The sequence below is a fragment of the Chrysochloris asiatica genome, unplaced genomic scaffold, assembly GCF_000296735.1.
Source record: "Chrysochloris asiatica unplaced genomic scaffold, ChrAsi1.0 scaffold00042, whole genome shotgun sequence".
Taxonomy (NCBI): domain Eukaryota; kingdom Metazoa; phylum Chordata; class Mammalia; order Afrosoricida; family Chrysochloridae; genus Chrysochloris; species Chrysochloris asiatica.
This window is the reverse complement of record NW_006408560.1, coordinates 12485140-12507833: the sequence shown is the minus strand read 5'-3', so window position 1 is coordinate 12507833 and position 22694 is coordinate 12485140. Positions and strand designations below refer to the sequence as shown.

General features: G+C 47.9%; 2 protein-coding genes across 3 annotated transcripts in view; both read right to left on the bottom strand.

The window, feature by feature from the left end:
• Positions 1 to 11897, bottom strand: part of ATP8B2 (ATPase, aminophospholipid transporter, class I, type 8B, member 2) — a 24726-nt gene extending 12829 nt beyond the window's left edge. The window contains exons 1-12 of one of the 2 annotated variants that reach the window (XM_006861504.1): positions 11825 to 11897; positions 9584 to 9642; positions 8987 to 9100; positions 8757 to 8855; positions 8424 to 8485; positions 8249 to 8321; positions 7919 to 7989; positions 7603 to 7682; positions 6368 to 6526; positions 6030 to 6118; positions 4025 to 4221; positions 878 to 1086 (exon numbers count right to left, since the gene is read on the bottom strand). In XM_006861504.1, the coding sequence (XP_006861566.1) occupies positions 878 to 1086; positions 4025 to 4221; positions 6030 to 6118; positions 6368 to 6526; positions 7603 to 7682; positions 7919 to 7989; positions 8249 to 8321; positions 8424 to 8485; positions 8757 to 8855; positions 8987 to 9100; positions 9584 to 9642; positions 11825 to 11855 (1243 nt within the window). In that variant the 5' untranslated portion in view covers positions 11856 to 11897. Of the gene's footprint in view, positions 1 to 877; positions 1087 to 4024; positions 4222 to 6029; positions 6119 to 6367; positions 6527 to 7602; positions 7683 to 7918; positions 7990 to 8248; positions 8322 to 8423; positions 8486 to 8756; positions 8856 to 8986; positions 9101 to 9583; positions 9643 to 10942; positions 11031 to 11824 lie in introns of those variants that run through there. The other variant, XM_006861503.1, reaches the window with a different exon arrangement.
• A 3621-nt stretch (positions 11898 to 15518) lies between these two features.
• On the bottom strand, positions 15519 to 21631 carry AQP10 (aquaporin 10). Its single transcript, XM_006861723.1, has 6 exons — positions 21488 to 21631; positions 20944 to 21070; positions 16971 to 17108; positions 16750 to 16868; positions 16305 to 16522; positions 15519 to 15705 (listed from the first exon to the last, which is right to left on the bottom strand). Exons 1-6 carry the CDS (start codon positions 21590 to 21592, stop codon positions 15519 to 15521), a joined length of 894 nt encoding a protein of 297 aa, XP_006861785.1. The 5' UTR covers positions 21593 to 21631.
• Positions 21632 to 22694: the final 1063 nt, after the last annotated feature.

The window sequence follows — 22694 nt, the reverse complement described above, 5'->3', positions numbered from 1 at the left end:
GGACTCTAGATTCATCAACTAAGAAGAGAAGGACTAAGAACTGGTGGCCAGGAGCAGACTTGCAGAATGTGCCCTTTGGAGATGTAATTTATTATATACGCCTGAGTGGGTTTTTTTTTTTGTGTATTTTTTAAAAAAAGCTAAAGTGGATAGAGAGGAATACTTTTAACTTATGGTATATGGAGGGTATTATAATCAATGTAATAAAACAAGTTATATGGATTGTTGAATATGAAACTGATGATGTGCCCTGTAAACTTTCACTCAATCCACAATAAAAACATTAAAAAAAAAAAAAAAGAGAGAGAGAGAGATAAACGGAGAGAGAAACAAGCAGAGAGAGAGAGACCTGACTACCACCAAGAAAGAAAGAAGAGTCAGAAGTGGAGCATCGCCTTTGAGCCAGGGGTCCCTGTGCTGGAAAGCTCCCATTCCCAAGGGAAGACTGATCTACAAGGATTCTTGTAGATCTCCAAAGACTGCTGGGTCCACAGATGCTGAAAGGAGATAAGAACCCTCTCCCAGAGCAGACACAGAGAGAAAAAGCCTTCCCCTAAAGCTGACACCCTGAATTTATACTGCTAGCCTCCTAAACTGAGCGAGAACATTTCTGCTTGTTTAAGTTATCTACTTGTGGGATTTCTGTTATAGCAGCATTAACAAGACAGAAACCAGGGCTTCATGCTGTTTCTCCTGCTGGTTGCTGTGCTGTGAGCAATAAACTGTCTTTCTCAGAAAAAAAAAAAAAAAGCTAATAGAATATGGAATTAAAAGGTAGAATTTTTCCATGAACTCTTTGAAGCCCCCTTGAACATCTATATAAAAATTTTGCCAGAGAGTCCAGACTGAAACAATGTGCCCAGTAGCACTCGCATACCATAGCCACGACCATTGATGGAACACTTATTGAAGACCATGATGTTCTGAGTAAGGGTGCCTGTCTTGTCCGAGAAGATGTACTCCACTTGGCCCAGCTCCTCATTCAGGGTGGTGGTACGGGCCTCGGCAGGCGTTCGCTTCTTCATGCAGAACATCTTCTTGTCCCAGTTGATGAAGTAGCTGTGGCCCAGGCGGATGACCTCCACACTGCACAACGGACAGGAGGTAAGGCTTGGGGCAGGAAGGGGAAGAGTGACCCCACCTGCCTGGGTCTCCACTGCAGGCCCTCCCTTGGGGAGAGACAAGAACGCTTGGGGAGAGACAAGAACAGAGTAGGAACCCGGGCAGAAAAGGGCAAGGAGAGCCTAAAGGTGGAGCCAGCCACTTATCACTGGCAAAGCAACTCCCCATCTTGACCCTCCTGACACTCTCCAGACCAAGAGTGGTACATAGGGCCTGGGCAGGCAGGACAGATCCACAGGCAGAGGAAAAGGGGCTGCAGACAAGGCACTCAACCAGCTCTTACCTCAGCACTAATGATACAGAAACCAGGCAGAGAAAAACAAGAGCAAGTGCCAGGGCAGGAGTGGGGAGAGAAAAAGAGAAATAAGGGTGCTGTTACACCACAGCACCACAGATGCTCTCCAAGGGCCACACTGGAGGCCACTCCTCCACTGCCCAGCAGAGATGGGGTGCTTTCCTTCTGCCCAAGCCTAAGGGCTAACCAAGCCTGACTCTGCGGCTTTCAGAACGAACACAAGCTGAACTACTGACCGCAGAAATGGAGGATAATCCAATTTCCAATAGCAGAATGCTTTAAGCGTTTCAAGGCCTGTTCACATCTTCTTTGCTAATCATCATTGGGATATGGACTCTTAATGTTTCCAGAAAGGACCCTGTGTTCAGTACAGCTGAACAGTGAGGCCCACTTCTGGGACCCTCCTTAAAACGTTAACTGGGATGTTTAACGTGCAGGATCCAAGTACAGTATTACCCTTATCAGGGCCAAAAATGAGACTTGAAATTTCCTCACGGTTTGTTTTTCCTCCACTCAGTTTATTAATCCACCTAATTTCTCCCCACATACACTTGAACTTGATGAGACTTGGGGGGCAGGGGGACGAATAGAGAAAATTACCAAGGGCTTGATCTTAGATCAAGATGTGGATGGCAAAGCCCAAAGATGGAAGGAAAAAACTGGGTTGGAAGCAATAAGACATTTAAATGGTAAAGTCAAACCAGAGTCCTAATAATGATAGACATGCTACCATCCATAATTGTATAGTCATTTAACTTTAAAAAATGTGTTTTCCAACCTAGTGTCACAACACCATCTTATAGCAAGTCAATCCTATGAACGTAGAACAGCTATTACTAGCTCCATTGTCTGTGAGGAAACTGAGGCCCCAGTGCCTCTGGATTTATTTGCCCAGTGAGTTGGTATCAGGTGCTGTTGATACCAACTTGTTGCAACCCCGTGTGACAGAACAGTACTGCCACAAAGGGTTTTCTTAGCTGTAATCTTCATGGAGGGTCAGTGAAAAAGTGAGACCCCAACAAGATGGATTGGCACAGTGACAGCAGCAATGCTCTCAAGCTGAAAACCAACCGTGAGGGTGGTGTAGGACTGGGCAGTGTTTCGTTCTATTGTGCAGAAGAGCTATATAAGTCAGAACCAACTCAACGGCACCTAACAACAACAATCTTTACTAAAGGAGATTGTCCACTCTTTCTCCCAAGGGGCTGCTGGGTGGATTCTAACCGTCAACCCTTCAGATAGCAGCTGAGCCCTTAACTGTTGTACCACTAGGGCTCCTTGGCTAATGAATGTTGTTGTTGTCCTCAAGTGCCATCAAGTCATTTCCGACTCACAGCGACCCTACAAAGGGTTCCCAAGGAGCGGCTGATGAATTTGAACCTCCAACCTTGCAGTCCAGTGCATTATTCCACAGTACCACATTAGGACTCCTACACCATCTAACTCCAAACAGCACACACGTCAGCACAGAAACTCTCTCTCACTGTTTGCTCACTGCCCTCTGCACTGGTAGGGAGAGCTGGGGATTATTTGGGAAGTCTGAGTTAACAAAACACAACAGACAGGAAGAATTTTGAGCATCTACATAAAAACATTTCCTCAAAAATGTTACCTGACTCCCTTATCTCAAGTGCAAGGCACTAAGTAGGAAAGGGCATTTCTTTTTTCTGACCATTCTTCCTTCCTCCTTCTGTAACCCCACTTCCCCTTCATTCTCACAGCCTGGTCTCTGTTAACATCTCTTCTCCTCAAACACCCTAGAGGGCTCCTTGTTCCTATTCACACTGTACAGCACTGCCAGGGGATGCTTCCTAAGGCATTTAATTTTTTAAACTTTTAATGGCTTACTAAGTACAAAGTCCACAGGCTAAGAATCAAGACGTCTATAACTGGGATCAGGCTGTTTTCAGTTCTCTCCCCCATAGCTCCCCATTCATCGTCTATATTCCTGCTAACTGGTTCCAAGAGCCATTCCTAGATTCAATCTCCATGCCTTTGTTTCCAGTCCTCTCCTCCAGCTCAGACATCCCAGTCACCACTCAAAGCTCATCTGCCACCTCCTCAGAAATGCTCTTCTAACGTTCTAGCCCTCCATGCCCCACCTGGTATCTCCCCGTTCTCTCTCACACATCCAGGTCCCCTTCTAGTCTGCTGTTTTTGAAGACAGAAGCCATGTTAGCCTCTCTGTGGCCCTTAAACTTGTGACTGTGTAGAATGACTTCTATAGCACTTGTTTTTGTTTTGTTTTATAAGGTGTTTAGATTTTTCTTCCTGTACTAGGAAATGCATTCCTAATATACTGTATGAGCCACAGGGCATTCATTTTAATATACTGTATGACACCTACCATGCATCTGTGCATATACTAGGTATGCAATACGTGTGTGCTGAACAAATCAATATGTATTTTGTTCTAATACAACTCAAAGTGTCAGGAAACTGTAGCGACACATTTGCACTGCACACAAAGATAACATCACACACTCATAGCACAGGAAGAAAAGTCCAAGAGCCTTCTCAAGGGGTTCATCTTCATAGGAAAAAAAACAGCTTTGCCAAGTGACTGCCTGAATTTCCCAGAGATCCCGAAGCTGAGACAGTCCCTACCTGACATACAGCGAAATGGGCACGACGGTGTTGAGGATGATGATGTAGGACCAGAAGGAGAGGAAGCCAGAGAAGAAGGCACTGTCCACCGCCTCATCCCAGGGCAAGTAGACCTGGAAGCGCATCCCAACCTCATGCTCCCAGATGGCATTGCCAATGGCCAGGATTACCCCCATGCAGACCAGGAATCCAAAAATCTGGGAAGGAAGGAGAATCAGAAGTTTGGCTGTCCACTCGAGCTCTGAAAACCAAGTGCATCCCTAAAGGGAGTCCCCAGTCAGAGCCCAACCCTCAAAAGCTCAGTCATCTTTAAACTGGTGGTATGTTATAATAAAAAGAGCTCGAATGGGTGACAGGCTAGTCTGCCACCATAGTGGCTTCCTCTCTGCACCTTTTTCTCATCTGTATAACTGGGAAGCTGAAATACATGAGAAGTTCCCCAATCTGGTGTCCTGGGACATTTAGGGAGCCTTAGAGGTAGTAAGAATAGGAGGTGTTGCACTTTGAAAACACCAAAAAATCTTATTGTAAATCACCCATTTACCTGAGCTAAGTCTCCCAAAGTCAACAAAACTGCCATATTTCTATAACACTCATGATCGCATGCATGCAAGTTGACAAGTTTTTGTGTATTTTTTTAAACCAAATGAACAATGTATATCTTTGTATCATAATTTCTTGACAGTTAAAAGTCTTATAACGCTTAGGGGATAAATGAAGAAGGCGCCTAAGACTAGCCAGGCTCACAATAAAAGGCCTTAGGCAGAGAGGAAGGACAATGTAGAACAAAATGCAAAATCACAAAAAGACCAGACTTACTGGTCTGATAAGAGACTGGTAGAACCCCTGGGACTGTGGCCCTTAGACACTCTTCAAACCTGGAACGGAACCCACCCCAAGGATCACCTTTCAGCCCAGCAATAGACAGGCCTATCAAATGAAACTTTGAGGAATGTGCTCCTCAAAATAATCAACAATGAGACCAAAAGGGTGGCATTTACCCAAAAACAAATTTTAGGAGTCAGGAGGAACAGAAAAGAAGAGTGAATAGAAACAGGGAACCCAAGGAGGAAGTGGGAAGAAGGCTGTCAAATAGAGGAAATTCAAACTAATGCTAAACAAACGTGTATAAATTGTTAAATGGGAAACTAATTTGGACAGTAAACTATACAGATTTTTTAAAAAGGGCGGAAGCATAAAAGTTTTGGTGGTTTAAGGGAAAAAAATTGAGATCCCTGTCTGACTTCAGACATCTATTTCCAAAGTCACCTTCACTTTTTTGATTCTTAGAAACAAAACAGGAACCATCCTGGTACCCAAGGACCACCAGGGGGCGGTATAGGCCTTCAGGTGATACACAACCACTCCCCAATAGGCTGGGTTTTTGCAAACGTTTTAAAGCCAGAGCGGAAAAACTGTCTCACCACGAGCTGGCCCCAACCTTTGCAAGCTGGCATGTAGGGGGCAGGCAGCAGGCAGCAGGGGTGCAAGAACAGGAGGAAAGCCCGACAAGGAGTTCGGATTTCTAGTCAAACAAGAGAAGGATTCAGGAACTGCCAAAAACTAAACCAGGAACTTTTCCTTTGGGATCCTTCACACTTAGGAACCAGGGGAAAAGACCCCATTATCCACCTTCCAAATGGAAATTTTTCTTTTAATTCCCTCTCCGGCCCCATGAAGGCCTCTTTGTCTCTGGCAAAAGCAAACAGAAGGTCACATGCTGTACTAAGTCATCACCATAACTGGAATCCAGAGAAGTAAAGATTTGTTTTAGCTTTCTTTAAGTTTGATTCATGCACATTCCTAAGGTTGTTTTTTTGGTTTTGTTTTTAATAACATCTTCCAAGACTAAAAGGAGCCTGAAATAAACACTGCCTTTGAGTGGCTGAATGCCAGTGGCTTTAATGCCAAAACCTAAAGTCTGACTATTGACATAGGAGAAAAGGGACCCACACAGCAAGAACCAGAATGGCAGAGAGAGACAACCAGGTAAGGAACACATTACCCAGAGCACCAATGTATTCATTAGGCGATCAATACTTGTTCTCTTGAATTTTGTCCTGCCACTGTTCTGCATCAGCTTAGTGTCAGGACCTGGAAAAGAAAGGGGAGGGCTGGGAAAGCCAAATATAGAATGTGCCTCTAGGTTTCCACCCCAATTCCCAGACTGCAGGCCATTAGGATGGAATGGAGACACTGACTAGACAAGACTAGGCTTCCATTCAGAACTACATTTTGTTTACCTTACATAGTCTTCCAGCCTACCCAGCCTCTTTCCTCTCTCCTGAGGGAGGGTTAAGTCACCAACATTACCATTCTTTCTCTAGTCCCCAGCAGGCTCACCTGCAAAGATGACCAGCCCGAAGCACCACTCGGTGTTTCGCAGCACACAGCCCCGCAGCAGCATGTTCTGGTTGCTCAGGGGTAACTTGTTCTCCTTCCAGTAGAGGGTTCCACTGAACTTGTCCAGCTTGTTGTTGGGAGGTTCACAGATCACTTCACCTGAATGGGAGACAAGAGCACCATTGCTTAAAGTCTAGGAGTCTCTGGGTGGTACAAATTATTATACACTCAATACTAGCTGAAAGGTTAGCAGTTCAGACTCACTCAGAGCTGCCTTGGAAGACTGGCCTGATGATCTGATCCCAGGATTGAAAACCCTATGGAGCAGTTCTACTCTGACCCCATGGGGTCACCCTAAGTTGGAACTGACTCAAGGACAACTAACAAAAATAGCTCAAGGTCTGGTTTACGGCTTGACCACAAGATAACAACAACAGCTGAAGGAGAAGGTATAAGGACAGAAGCCCATCCACACAATGTTGGTGGGGATGTGAACTGCTGCAACTTTTTGGGAAAAGAATGAGGTAGCATGAACTATCACTGAAAGTACACATTACCCTCAGAACTAGTAACTCTACCTTTGGGGCTCTCATCCACAGAAATCACAACATAGGGCTGTAAGAACATACACACAACAATGTTTACTGAAGTACGAAGCTGAAGAAAAGAAAACTGGAAACAACTGAACAGTCTTGGAGTAACTGAATAAAGTATGGTGCACTATCAAATGTTACATGGCCATTACAAAAAATGAGGCAAGTTTATATGAGCGGACTTCAAACAGTTCATGGAAAAATTAAATGAAAAGATAATGGAATTTTTCCATAAACTTTTGAAACCCCGTTGTATAATAAGGTGCTATTTGATAGGTACAAAAGGCAAGTTATAAAACGTTTGATACAATATGTTCCCATTTATTTATGGTTACATATGATTGTATGGGGAGCAGGGTGACTCCATATGATAAGTACTGAACTGCAAACCACAAGGTCCACGGGAAAAAGACGAGATTTTCTGTTCCTGCAAAAATTTTTGAAAAGCCTCAGAAACTCTATATAGGGTAACTATAAGTCGGAACAGACTCAACAGCCCATAACAACATTTGTATCAACACAAAGAAAAGTGGAAAACAAGCTGCATAATCACAGCAACAAGAAGCCAGAGGGAAAAGGTGCAACTGAAACCCCAAACTCAACCCACCTCTTCAACCCACTGCATCTCCAGGAACTACTCACCATCAAACTTGGCAAGCTTGCTGATGTCCCCCAATTCTGAGGTGACTGGAATCGCCTGACGCACTTTCATGTTCGTCTCTCTAGAAAGACAGTATTCCTGAAATCTTGACTCCCTTTCCTAGATTCTGCCAAAGGTACCTAACCATTGGGTACCACTGCTTAGCCTCAGTAGACACTGAGTGATCTGTAATACTTCTATAAGCCCAAAGCCTTCCTTATGCCCCAAATTTCCAAAAGTCACAGAGTCCAGATCTGGAAACCTCTTTCAGAAACAATGTTCTTACCCCTAAGGAAGCAGATGGAGCGTACCACTTACCCATCAAGTTCTGCTGTTTCTATGTAACACAGCCCATGGGGCTCACTGCTAGAAAGGAGGAGGAGATCCGCCTGGAGAAAAAACATAATGAGAAGACCCTATACACAGCCCTTCACCCGAAACAGACTCTCTGGTGATCCCTCCTGCTTAATTTCAAGCACAAGAATGGTTAAAAAGGAGCCAGTCCCAGGCATATTAACGTGACCCAGAACCCCTCACCCCTCAAGTCAAGTAAGTTTCCTTCCATGGGTCCTTAATGAAGAAAGAATCATCTCTTTCAACCAAAGAGAAGAAAGTCTTGCTTGCCTAGAGGAGTACCCTGTCCCTTACCGCCACAAACTGGTTGTTTTCGAGCTTGATAATATCACCAACACAGACATTCATCCATTGCTCTTCCTGGAGACTGTCAGCAAGACAGAAAAAGTTTTGAAACTGTCAGTGGCTGGACAGGTTCCCAGGGGAACCCCTTCCTTCGCAAAGCCCTCAGTCTCCAATAGGCACTCACATTCCATTGATCAGCACCTGAGACTGGCGGTTATTGACCTGGTTGTCACTCTTATGGCGGAACTAAAAAGAAGAAAAGGAAGAAAGATGCCACTCCAGGGAACTGGGATGATCATTCTGGGTGGTGTCTTGTATAGACTTGTATAGACTCATCCTATACACAGACACGCTTTCTCCCCGACCTACCCATACACCAACCCCTGCCCACCCAACAGCAAAGATAGCATGGATCTATACCTGACCACATGAAGGTTGTTAAGGTCACTAAGAAATTATACCAGGTGGTAAGTTGGGGGGCTGATAAAGGGAAAGCAGGAGAATGAGAACAACTCACATAGTCATCAGTGGCATCTTTGACAGCTGTGATGGTGAGGACAAGAACCAAAGGCACAATGGTAGTGAACCAGGACAGGGAAGAGATCTGTGGAATCAACTGAAAAGAGGAAAGAAAAGACATGCCTCTGAGACCCCCATTCTATGCCTGCTGGCCCCCTAAACCTTCTATTTTCCTTGGCTTTATTCATCTTAGTAAATTACAAAGGTCTGCTACAGTCAGTCACTCACCTGCAGGATGAGAAGGAACAGGAAGTAGGTGTTGGCAACTTCCTGGAACTGCTCAAAGAGGTTGACAGGCAGGAAGGTGAGAATATTGTACTTGGAGGTCTTGATGCAGTTACTCTGCAGTGGGAAAGAAGACAATGAGACAACCTTGAACCTCAACCCAGAACCAGATTAAGGAGGCCTATTCCATCTTTCAGTCCTGGTATGGTGCTGCAGGTTAATTCGCTGGACTGCAAAGTCAGCAGTTCAAGCCCATGAGCCGCTCCTCGGAAACCCTATACAGGGTCACTATGAGTTGGATATAACTCAACAGCACTTAACAACATTTCATTTACACTTTTCCAAACCTCTGCTCCCAAAGCCAGCGCCCACAGGTGTGGGGCCAGGGAGAGGAGAGAAGGGAATCTCATAGGGCCAATGTATCCTGCTTCACCAATAGGTGAAGACATAAAAAAGTCAGCATCGTAACACATGGGAGAGTGTCTCAGAAGTTTCCCTCCCCTGCCCCAAGTACTCTCCCAATCAGCCCTAGATAAGTCCCTGCACCTTTCCCTCTCAGATCCAAGATGAGGGAACAGATGGTCTTGACTCACCACTTACCGCATACTGGAATTTCTCATTGTAGTCTCGGTCATTGGCCCGTGCCCTCCTTTCTTCTTCTGTAACAGAATGATGCTGTAGTCAAGAGGGGCAAACTGAGGCCAGAACCAACATTTTGTCAAGCCCACACAACTTTGTGTGTGTGTGTGTCAGGGGGCGGGGGGGAGGTTGTCCACTGAGGACCCTCAGTTCTTTCCATAATATATTGTTATAAGGAATTAGCATCGCTATGTGATTTATGTCACTAAACTCTTTTCTCTCATTTACCATTCACCACCAGCCTGACCAGAGTATGTTCTTTTCTTACCAACAACCATCAAGGTCTTCTACTGAGGACTTTTAATTCCTCTCTCCAGCCCTTTGGGGAGCCTTAGCTATTAACAATCTTGGGAATTCCCATGTCCTTTTGTTGCAATTATTAATGCAACCTTCCTCCTAGTCAAGAAGTAGGAGCTGAAGACGCAAAGCTTCCTCCTTCCCTTCTAAGGACCTCTGACTCTCTAGACATGATACTGCCTGCCTCCTAACCTGGAAGCAAGGGGTAGCAAGGAGGGTCATCGTGCCCTGAAGCTCTGAAGCTGCTCTGCAGCAGCATCCCAACCCCATGTGCAACCCCCGCCCCCCCATAGGAGCCTCTGCCTGTCACATGTCACCAGCAGCAGCTTCTAACTGGCCCACAATGACATCACCTTATTTCAAAGCTCATCTTCAAGTAAGAGAAGGGGGGGTCGGGGATATGGGTCATGCAGATGGAGAGAGATGGAGGAGGAAGGAATGACATATAATTGAAACAGTTGCTCTTGAACCATAACCTTTCTTGCATGATTGAGATACATTTTACCTAAACAACACATTTGTCACTGGGTGACAAATAAGCCCCCACTTATACCTATCCTGAACCTCCACAGTTCCATTGCAGGTGTCAAGTTCAAGTCTCAGAACACAAGGCTGTCCTATGAAGGTTTCCCAACCCCAAATTCAAGGGTCACCATGACCTCAGGCTAGGAAAGGGGGGTATTTTGGGTTAGGCAATAAACACAAAGCCTTAAACCTAGCGCCCAAGGTGGCATTTCAGACCTGTTCCATGCCAGCTCCCAAGACCCCTGCAGAGCACACTGCAGTCACAAATCCACCCCTGCCCTGAATGGAGACTTTATTCCCAGAAACTTCCCCAGAGGGGGCTCCTCTGACAGAGTGCCCTACGCAGTCACCAAAATCCATGCAAAGGAAGAAGGTAGGGACCCAGAATCTCGGGATCTGCAAAGGAGATGATCAGGGAAGGTTAGGGGAGGCAACGAACTTGGGGCAAGGGTGGGATCACCGGCACCGGAGAGCTGCCATGCGCTCTCTCTCAGTTACCTGTACCCCAAGAGGGCTTCTTTCGGCTCCAGGAAGGGGGCGCCCCAGCCCGTGCCCACTTCTCGGGCATCTCCTTGGGGACCGTCATGATCCCGGTTTGAGCGGGGTAGGATGGACAGATAGTCTGTCCTTGGCCTCAGCGATGCTGACGGAGCAGCCCCCCGGGTAGGCGAAGGAGCCCCGGCCGTCTGGCGCGCGCCACACCCGCAGCCCGGGCCATCCTCGCAGCCGCCAGTTCCCGGGGATGCCGCGCGCTCAGCTGCGCCGCCGCCGCTGCCCCCAGTACCGCCAGCGGACTCCAGCGCGCGCAGAATGGCCCCGGCCACGGTGCGCACGCACGGACCTGTGTCCCCTCCCGCTCCCCCAACTGCAGGGGAAGCAGTGTGCTAGCGCGCCGCCGCCGCGTAGGCGAAAGCCGGCGTGCCAGCCCCGCCTCCCCCAGGCCGCGACCAATGCGGGGCGAGGGGACTGCCAGCGTTGTCCGGGGCAACCGCTTTCATCGTTCCCCACCACCACCACCACCACCACCACCACGGGGGGCGGGGAAACACGAGGACAAGGGTAAAGAGAAAATGAGTGGTAAGGACCGAGGAGAGAAAATGAGAAGGCAGTTCATCAGACTCTCAGGCCAGAAAGTAGGTGCCCCAAGATGGGGGTGTACGTGTTTGGGGGTGGGGAGATGGTGCACCGCACCCTACCGGCGGGCAGCGGCAGTGGAAAAGCCTGTACATTGACCATGTTTCCTAGACTTGCCCCCAAAGTAGGTAAGGGTTGCAACCTACCCTTCCTCATACCCATATCCTTCCCTTTGCTCCCTAAGCCATAACAACACCCACTCTCCGGGGTTCCAGGGATGCCCCCTCCCTTCCTTGCTCGTCTTACCTGGGGGGCGCTTTTTTGCACACAGTGCCATCTCACCCAGCAAGGTTCCAGCAATCCCATGGGAGACCCTGCAGGAAGGTGACAGACTGGTGAGGTCCATACGCTGAGGACAACCCTTCAGTGCCCTCATGAGACCCCTCCTGGAGGTTCTCTTCCTCAGTTTTGATCCTACAGATCCCCCCCACACCACCACCAATTCCACACCAATAGTCTTCCCTTACTGTAATGATGGGTCCCTGAGAAGAGTGGGGATTCCCCACCCCTCCCCCAATGCTTCTGCCTTGAATAACAGAGGGTGACTGACAGTTTACAGAAGCTAAGGCCCGCAGGCAAAGGAAGGGGGCAGAAAGAAGAGGCCAGAGGAACAAGCTCTCAAGGTACCCATTCCAAGGACAATGGGTGCTCCTAAATGCCCTCCTGATAGCAATGAGTAGTGCCTGTGTTTACTAGAAAGCAGAATTTCCCCAAAAGGGTGGGGTAGAGGGAACATGAGCCAGGAAACACCTGGCAGGGTATAAGGAAACAGGGTGGGCAGGCTCCACCCTTCTCAAAGGCTTGCAAATCCTTCCCCCACCCACCCCCATTACTGGGACTTGGATTATCACCTCCTCCAGGGGAGCTCATATTAGAGGCATGGGCTTCACTTCCTGTATAGCCCGTCCCCTAACCACTTCCTCTCAGGCTGGGTTGGCTGCCCTCTGGGCCAACAAAGGGGTCTTCCCAACCCTGGCAAGGAGTTACTCCTGTTCTTCCCCATCCTATCCCTTGTCCAGTGGGTATGGTACCCAGTGTAGGCTCAGGAAGCATCTGTCAGTGGGTAGGTACTCTTCTTCCTTCCACCTTCCCAGTTCCTTTTTTCGTTCTCCTAAAAAGGTAAAAGCTCTAGCCTACAATGCAGAGTCACAGAATCTCAGTCATAATTCCCCAATCTGACTCAATGGAAACTGCCAGCCAAGTTCTGGCTCCTCTTGTCACCTCCTCTCTTTGTCTGGATAGAATGCCTTCCTTCTCTTCCTCCTTCTCCTTCATTCCCCTTCCTCCAGCCTACTAGGCACACCCGGACAGCCTGTCAGCCCAACTTCTATAATTACAGACTCTGGCCACAGCCCAGTCACCCACACCATGTTCTCCCTTCACTAGCTCAGACTGCCTCCCAGGACCCAAGATCAGTCAATACTGAAAGCCAGTTCTTTTCCTCCCTGACCCTCCCCAACCATGGCAACCACGGGTGCCTGGCTCAGGAAGAAATGCCTCATCCACGTTTTAGAGATGCCAAGACCTCCTTCAGGGGCCCCAGCCAGGGTCTCCACCCAGTCTAGAGTATGAGTCATGGGAGGGTGGAGTAAGGAAGGAGAGGATACAAGAGTGGGCACCACAAGTTTTCTAACTGGTCCTGACCTCAGGGAGGAAGTAATCAAGAAACACCATCACCTTAAAGATCAGGGTTTGAGTCTTACTAGTATTAATGAAGGAGCTACACATGCCTTCAGAAGTCTGGACACCAATCAGGAAAGTTGTTTTACCTCTGAGACCCTGGGGAAACTGAAAGCTGCCTTGGCCCCAGACCTCATCCCCTTTGGGGGGTTGTAACAGGAAGGGAAGGAGGGGACCTGGGAACAGTGACACTACCCCCCCCCCCACTTCTCCTTCTCAGTCACACACAGCTTGAGTGTTCTGAATGGTCAGGCCCATCAGCCATGTCCACGTTGCCTGCCCCGTCACCCTGCCCCAGCCCCCTCTGCAGCCACATTTGGGATAAAAATAGCCAGCCCTGGGAAGGAGGCAATGCCCCATGGAGGGACGCGAATGGTTCCTCCTCTATGCCTGGCCTTTTGCTCCCTTCCACCGACACCCACCCACCCACCTAAGCCTGATCCCTTCTTTCAGAGGTGCCTTTGTGGGCACATCAGGGAAATGGGAGGAAATGGAAACCAAGACCCCCGTTCACTTGGCACCACCACCATTCCCTAGCCACGTTCCATTCCCTGGTCAAGGGCAGCACTCACTACTAACTCCACACCTCTGAGCTCCCAGTCTCAAAGTGGGGAGAGGGCTAAACTCCTGACACACCTACCGTGTAATCTTGGTTTTCCTCTGCAAAGAAATGGTCACCTCAGAATCAAAATCTATCAGTCTCAAACTCCTTTCCCATAGCACCAAACCTCAGCCTCAGCTACTCCTCCCTTCCCAACACCACAACTCTCCGGAGCGGTTCTCCCTTCTCCGCTGCTCCACAGCTTCTCCTCGGCATCTGGCGTTCCTTTCGTAAGACTCCACGAGTCCCTTTATTACCCCACGAGTCTCTTTGGTACCCCATCCTCTTATCCGCGGACAATCTTCCGATCTCCCCCATCATCAGGCACCCCGAAACCCCTTCTCTCTAATCACCCACTCCTCCGCCTCTGCCTGACCGTAGTGTCCGAGTCCCTGTCCCCTGCCCTCCCTCCTCCACAGCTCCCATCTGGGCCCCCGCAGCCCCAGAGTCGGGGTCCTCAGCCGCATCTCTGCCCCGCCAGCCCCGCGTTCCCAGCCTCACCTCAACGCTCAGCGCTCGGCTCCCGGCCGGGCGGCCCCATGTTGCCCATGCCGGGGGTGGGGCGGGGGGCGCTCGGCTCAGCTCCCCGCGGGCTCCCGCCCCCCAGCTACGGCCCCGGGGACTCGACCCGCTACTTTGTGTCAGTTTCGGCGGGGCGGAAGTGACGGAAGTGGCAGTAGAAGGCGGGGGGCAGGAGGGGATTTTGGGGAGGAGTAGGGGAGAGGGAAGGCGGGATACGCCATCTTTGTGCGGGGCAGAGGGAGGGTCTTGCTGCTTAGCATTGGACGGTCTTACCCCCAACCCACCCACCCCACATCAAAAACAATGCAATTCGGTAGGCTCGATGGCTCTGAGATTTCTTTCTTTCTTTTCTTTTAATTTGGAAGAAAGGAAAGAGAAGATCACTGCCTTCTCTGCAAAAAGCATCTCCTGCGGGGTGGACAAGAGCTGGGGAAGCGGTGAACGAGTTTTTCTTCGCGCTTCCTGTTCTCGACTTATTTCTGCACTCAGACCACGTCCTGCGCTCTGCTCCTTCTTTCCTGGCCCTGGCTCATCATCTCATTGTATTTCACCTTCTCCTAAAGTGGTACAGCCCAAAGTGTCTTAAGTCTTGGATTGTGTCTCAGTTCCTCCGCCTGTGCAGGCGTTTTAAGTGTTATTCTCCACAACCTGCCCTTACTACGCCCCACCATCTCCACACCCCCTTGGCGTGGGCAGTTCTCCCACCCTACTATCTGTTACTATCTGGCGGTGGTTGGGTTTAGGTGAGGTGCCCCTGAGAAGGTAAAGGCGAGCAGTGGTGAAATCTGGCTGTAGGGACTGAGTTTTGGAGGAAGTTCCCAGAGTTACGCCACTTACTCCGTCACCACTGAAGGGTCGGAGGCCGCTTCTACCTCACGGATTCCCGCCACCCTCCCCATCTAGCATCCAGGATGAGCACCCTCTGGCGGCTACTTTGAAGAAGTACATGCCTCAGACTCTTAATTCGCCCCTGTCCAGACATCTTCCTAGTTTAGGAAGAAAAAATGTTTAGATGAGTAGAAGAGAAGCTCAGGCACCTTCCCAGGACCTGACGTATTAATAAAGAGAGGATATCTTGTCACCAGTGCTGGGTGGATGGTTCTTTCTAGTGTCCCATGAGAGCTGCTGTGATTATAGTTAATGCTCCGGCGTCTGAGCTGAGGCAGGAGTTTCTGAAGCTTTGTATCGCGCCAACTCCAGATCCTGAGCTGGCTGGGACTCCTCAGGGTGGTGCAGAGCTATCAGCAGCTGATATGTGGCTGTGCCAAGTACGGCCCCCACCAGAGGGGCCACCACGGGCACCCACCACCAGCCATTACCAGCACTGCAAAAGAAGGATGAAAGGGAGAAATCAACAATGCCTCTCCTTGCCTTTCCCCACAGGGACGAAGGGCAGTAAAAAATGAACTTCATAAAGTAGTTGTTGGAGTGATGGACACCAGGATGAGTCTCGGTACCAAAGGGTATACATGTTGTTGTTGTTAAGTGCTGTCGGGTCAATTACCTCTCATAGCGGCCCTGTAAAGGGTTTCTGAGGAGTAGCTGATGAATTTGAACTGCCGACCTTGAGGTCCAGCACATTACCCTGCCCCACCACACCAGGACTCCATAGAAGGCATTTACATAGAAGGAGTTCCCAGGAAAACATGGTCCAGCCTCTTGCCTTAGGAAATACCTGAATATACCTATTTTGCTGATGGGGTCACTAATGCCCAAACAGGTAATATGACATGCCCAAGGACACAACTTTAAATCTTACTGTTTCGGTGAAAGAGGAGGCAAACAAATGAGAACATGGGACTTGAGGAGGGACACTATCCTAAGAAACCAAGAAAACTATTTAAGAGAAGAGAGCTGGGGACCCAGGGCCCTTAGTAGGGTGAAGTGAATGGAGTAACAACACAAGGAAAAGCAGTCACTCACCTGAAGACTTCTGGGCCCCAGCCAGCCACATAGGTGAAAAGTCGTGGTCCCAGGTCCCGGGCAGGATTGAGTGGGAACCCACAGTTGACACCCATGGATAGTCCAATGGCCAGGATCAGCAGGCCCACCACCACAGGCTCCAGACCTGCAGGCACTCCCTTATTCTGTGTGTCCAGGATGGCCAAGATTCCCACAATCAGGATCCCAGTGCCCAGAACCTTGGTGTTGAGAGATAGAACTGATGATGGGTCAGCTACCCGGTATTCTGTCTGCCCCCTTTGGGCTAAATACTCCAGACCCCACTACCCTCATGTTATTTGGCTTTGTAAACACTGGCAGTTGAGCTAGAATAGGGAGGGGGAACAAGATAGAATCAACCCCAACATCCCACATCAAGCCTCAACAATAAAGTGGGGCTCTCTCAGGTCTTTTTCCTCACACCTACCTGATCCAAGAAGCCATTGTTCAGGGACAGATAGGGGGCAGGGTAGGTGGCAAAGATGGAAGCTGTCTCCTTGGGTCCAGTCACTGTCAGGTTCCCACCTGTATAATTCTGTAGGGCGTCTGTGGGGAGGGGAACACACAGTTTGCATTTTTGTTCATCCAAAACTATTCCAAGACACCCCTACTCACACTGAATGCCCCTAACCTTGTTCCCTGTGTTACCATAGTAGAGGGCATAGGTGGCTCCAGAAGCACAGAAAGCAGACAGCAGCTGCACCAAGGAGTAAATGGGGAGCTTGGCCCAGGGGAGACGTCCCAGGAGGCACATGGCAAGGGAGAAGGCTGGATTCAGGTGAGCCCCTTCAGTGATCAGAGAAAGAAAACCAGCATCCATTAACTGCCTGCTGCTAGGCACTGCTCTTCCCCACATTGTTTTTCTTTCTTTCTTTCTTTCTTTCTTTTTAAAGCTTTTATTGTGAATTGGTTGATAGTGTACATGGCAGAACATCAGTTTTGCACGCAACCAATCTCATCTTGCATCCTTGTAATGACTGCAATCCCCTCCATGTACCATCAGTTAACAATATTTGCCTCTATTCTATTCCCTCTTTTTTTTTTTTTTTTTTTTTGGTGTTCAAAAAAACACACAGAAATATATAATTTTTAAACAACCAAAGGGCCCCTTTTCCAAGCCAGCCCCCTGCCCGTCAGCACACATCCTTTCTCTGTCCATAAGTCGAGAGTTCTCAGCTGCTCTGTCTCTCCAAGCCTTCACCTCTGCCTCCATCTCTGTTGTTGCTGCTTCTCTGGTTAGGATCCCACATTCTGCTCATGCTGTTCCCTCTTGCTGGTCCTAAGGGTCCTCTGTTCCTGGAATGTAAAATTAACTATTCCCCTCTTTTTGTCACATAACTTCTACCTTTATACTTGTGACCATCACAATTAGTCATGATAACAATTACTCACTATTGAATCAAAAGAATCCTATGCCCATCTCCTCTCACCAGACCCAACTAGACAAGATGAAAACTATTCGGTGATCCCCACATTCATAAGGTTGGTTTGTTGGTTAGTTGTGTGCTATCGAGTTGGTTCTGACTCATAGCGACCCATAAAGGTTTCCAAGGCTGTAAATCTTGGCAGCAGAAAGCCTCCTTTCACTCCTCCAAAACAGCTGGTAGATTTGAACTGCTGACCTTGTACATTCTTAAGGTAGATGTTATTATTCTTGTATACAGATTAAGAAGTTGAGACTTGAGGTTATCAAGATCACACAGTGAAATCAAAGTTTGAGCTTGAATCTGGCTGCTCTTTTCATTACAGCCCACTGTGCCTCAAGGCTCCACCCAGACACTCAGATGCAGACATGAGTCCCAGAGGGGACACAAGAGACTAGCACTCACCCTCAATGCCCTGCCAAAGAATTCTCTGTCTAGGTGAGGAAAGGAGTGGTACAGTGAATTACTTCTAACCACTGTAGGGTAAGCACTGGATTGCCAAGCAGAAGGCCAGTGGTTCAAACCCACCAACAACTCATTGGAAGCCCTATTAGGGTCATTATGAGTCAGAAACAACTTGACAGCACTTAACAATAACAACAACAACAACAAGCCATAATCTGTAAATCCCACCTATGGTTGTTGAGTGGGACAATGCTGAGTTGCTTATGACCTACCAAGGGGAATGGGTAGCTTGTTAATAAGGTGCACTGCACTCTTGTGAGGTGGGACCATGCAAATAAGGTATATGGAACCCAGACAAGGGGACTGGTCAGTTTTGCCATCCCCTTAAACTTAAAATGAGCTATCCCAGAAGTGGGAAAGGGGAAAACTGACTACGACCAAGAAGAAGAGATGAGAGTAGAGTGTACCATTTCAACATGGGACCCCTGTGCTGGGAGCCTCCTAGATCCAGGAGACAGCAAGAGCTCTGTAACACCAGAGACGATGGAAGACAGTGAGAAGTAGTGGCCGAGAAATGCTGGCAGCAGAAGACAGCAGAACCAGGAAATCAGCAGGAGAGATTGGACAGTGGGCTTTCTAGTCCGTGGAGCAACATACCTGAGTGTCTTTGGGCTGCAGCTTACTGGAGGAGTGAGGTGCCTCTGGGCAAAAGGAGTTCTGTAACACTTGTCTTAGCAGGACAAAAGTCAGGCTGAGGGACTGAGGGGCCGAGAGGTTTGCCTACAGGCACAGCTGCGAAAGGTTCTCCTGACTGAAGAACTACTGATTTGTTCCTGCAGTATAGTTAGTTACTTAACATGGTCCTTCTATGGTCTTTGTATTACCCACCAAAAAACTGGGTTGCTTTTGTTTTTGTTAGGTGTCTTTGAGTTAGTTCTGACTCATAGTGATCTATATAGGGTTTTTGAGGCTGTACTGGTATAGCACTGCAGGGTGATGCACTGGACCACAAGATAGGTTTGAATTGTAAGATTGGTGGTTCAAACTCACCAGTTGCTCCTCAGAAACCCTATACAGGGTCACTAGGAGTCGGAACCAGTTCGATGGCACTTAACAACAACAATAATCTCTATAGGAGCAGAAAGCTTCATCTTTCTCCCGTGGAGTGGCTGGTAGATTTGAACTACCAACCTGTGGTTGCAGTCCAGTGTTTATTCTAAAGCGGCACCAGCACTCCCAATGGTTGTTGTTGTTGTTAAGTGCTGTTGAGTCAGTTCTATTTCATAGCGACCCTGTATAGGATTTACAAGGAACAGCTGGTGAATTTGGTGAAAAGAAGGATGAGCCACTGACTTCGCAGTTAGCAGTCCACTGCTTATCCTATGCCATACCAGGACTCCAAGGACTAGGTAGGACTATTCAAATGTGAGGTGCTTGTGGCCCTCCAAGGGAATTGGATAGCTTGCTAATACTGTAAACAAGTTGCACAGCATTCTTATGAGTGTGAGACCATGCAAAAAAAACTATATAGAATTTTAACATGGAAATTGTTCCATTTTGCCATCTTGCTATGCCTAAAACAAAACATCCCAGAGATGGAAAAGGGTAGCTTATGGCCACCAAGAAAGAAGAGCCAAGAGAGGAGAGTATCTTCGGGACCCATGATCATTGTACTGAGAACCTCCTTGATCCAGGAGACAGACAGACAGAGCTGTAACAGTTTGCAGAGATGGTGAAAGATGGTAAGAAGCAAAGAAATGTCAGCAGCAGAATCAGGAGACTGGCAGGAGCTACAGGGCCCATGAATCAAGAAAGTAGAGTACTTTCGGGCTTGTCAACAGTGTAGAGTATTTCTAGACATTTGATGAAGCTAGATTTGCTGCCCCATAGAGCAAGAAAGCAGAGCGCCATTGGGATGAGACTTAGTAGCAGAGTGGGGTACCTCTAGGTGCCTCTCTAGGGTATCAGTAAAGCTAAGGAACTTTGTAAAAGTTACCCAAGCAGGACAAAGGCCAAACAGCCACAGGACCAAGAGGCCAAGGACCAGAGAGAGGTGTGCCTATGGACACTGCTAAGAAGAGGCTGTCCAGGCCAACTAATTGTATACTGAGTCATTTCCAATCCGGATTTGTAATCTGTTGCTTGCCTAATAAGCCCCATTGGTTGGTTTCTATGTGCGATGGAGTTGGTTCTGACTCACAGTGATCCTGCACAGGGTTTCCAACGCTGTAAATCTTTATGGGAGCAGAAAGCCTCATCTTTCTCCCGCGGAACAGCTGGTAGTTTCGAACTGCTGACCATGAGATTAGCAGTCCAATTCGTAGCCACTATGCTACCAGAGCTCCTTAAATAATGACTATTGTCTGTGTCTTGAGTTCTGTGTGACCATTGCAACAAATGATCAATCCCAGCAGTGAAGCAGAGAGCGCTTCACTGGTAAGGATATTTGTTGTCCGAAATAATTAAAACAACAACAACTTGGAAAGTGGAAGCATTTCTGACCTCTGTCTCATAAAAATCAAACTTGGGCTGTTGATCTTGATCCTCCTTCCTAATTGTGAAGTTTGAGAAAGACATCTCCACCACATCATTTTTACAAATGGAAATGAAACATGCAAAAGGGGAAGGGCTGGAGGAGACCAAAGTCATATCTTAGTCCAGGGCACTGATCATACTCCGCAAGATAATGCCAATGAGTCACTGTAGGACCTGCATTTTTACCATCACCATACACCAACCACACTCCCATGCACATCCTGCTCCCTCTGATGGCCAGGCCTCATGCTTCTCACCTGAAACATTTCCACCCACATAGATGGCTATGGTAACAGCCAGGGAGCCAGCCAGGAACATGGTGAAGAAGTTGCCTTTGGTTTCTCCACTGGTGACAGCCTGGGCCACAGCTCCCTGAGTAATGAGCTAGTGGAAGAGGGAGATGAGAAAGAGGGAGCCCATGAGAATGAAAAAAGAGAGAAAATGGGAAGACTAAAAGAGAGGCCAAGAGAGATGAACCAACATGAGGGGAGAAAGAAAAGTCGAAAAAGGGAAGAGTCAAGAGATGAGATCACTGGAGAAAGAAGTGTAATGAAAGGAAAGACGGTAACAGATGGGAAGGGACTGAAATGAAGAAGAAGAAGAAGAAGAAGAAGAAGAAGAAAAAAAAAAGGCAGTAGAAGAGGACAGGAGAGTGATATGGAGAGACGAATGGGGGAAAACAGAGAAGTGATAGAAAGTTGAAAGGAAGTGAGGTTCCAGGAGGAAGAAATAAGTGCACCAAGTAGAGTCAAAAACTGGTACCCACCTCCCTTATTTCCTTTCCCCAATTACCCTGCCTACCATCAGCACAAACACACCCAGAAACTCTGCCAGGCACTGTCGGACCAGGAGGCTGCGGATCTGGAACCGGCCCCCAATTCTGGCCATGGGCTGAGTGCAGGCCATGGTGGGGACACCCTGTCCTTGTCACCACTGTGTCTGTCTGTGTAGGTACTTCTACCAGCACAGCTACAAGGGGAGAGATAAGAAAGAGACTTTAAAACCAATTAGCTCTACTCCTGAACAGCAGCTAGTATATCTACACCTGTGTAGCTGAGGAGGGCAAAGATAACAGCAGAATTTCCATGGGCAGGACCAAAGGGTTCCCAGAGCCTGGACTTTTCTCAGAATCTGTCTCTTCTGTCCTGCATTTCCATTCTTCACAGGATTATCTTCCTCCATGCTGACGGGTGAAGTGCCGGTGTAGGATAAACACTGCTGGAAAAACCCACCAGCTGCTCCTCAGAAACCCTACACAGGATCAATATGAGTTGGAACTAACTCAATGACACTTCTCAACAACAGCAATATGCTGACGAATTAGGGGAAGAACTCTGCTTCATATAACAGGGGGCTTCAAAAAGTGCATAGAAAAACTCCATTATCCTGTCATTCCATTTTCCACACTTTTTTTGAAGCCCTCTCGGAGTCCTGGTGTGACTCTGTGGGTTAATGCACTAGACTGCAAAGTCATTTGAACTACAAAGTTGGCGGTTCAAGCTCACCAGCTGCTCCTTGGAAACCCTATACATGGTCGCTATGGGTCAGAAAAACTTTACGGCACTTAACAACAACTTGTATATTAGTTCTTTGGATCCACAAGTCAATTGTGTAAAGTAGTATTATTACTCTCATTATACAGATGTGGATACTGAGCCTCAGGATTCCTCGAGGTCACACAGTAGATGAATCTGATTTCAAACCCAAGCTTCTGGCTCTCCATCTAGTATTCCATGATGACTCTTTCCCCAAACCACTGTGTACTTAGAGAATTCAATCAGCATAGGACTGAAAACTATAGATGACAGGAATGAAAACTAATACAGTGATGCTTTTACTTTTCTCATCTAGAGTTTCAGCTTGGTTAGAATATGCTCTGGACAGGAACAAACAAGATGGCAGAGAGGGTGGAAGTGCAGTGAAGAGCTCTATCAGCAACAACAAAGAATACTGGACCAAGCAGGCTCAAGGGAAGGTGCCAGAACTCTGAACTACATATAAAGGAATA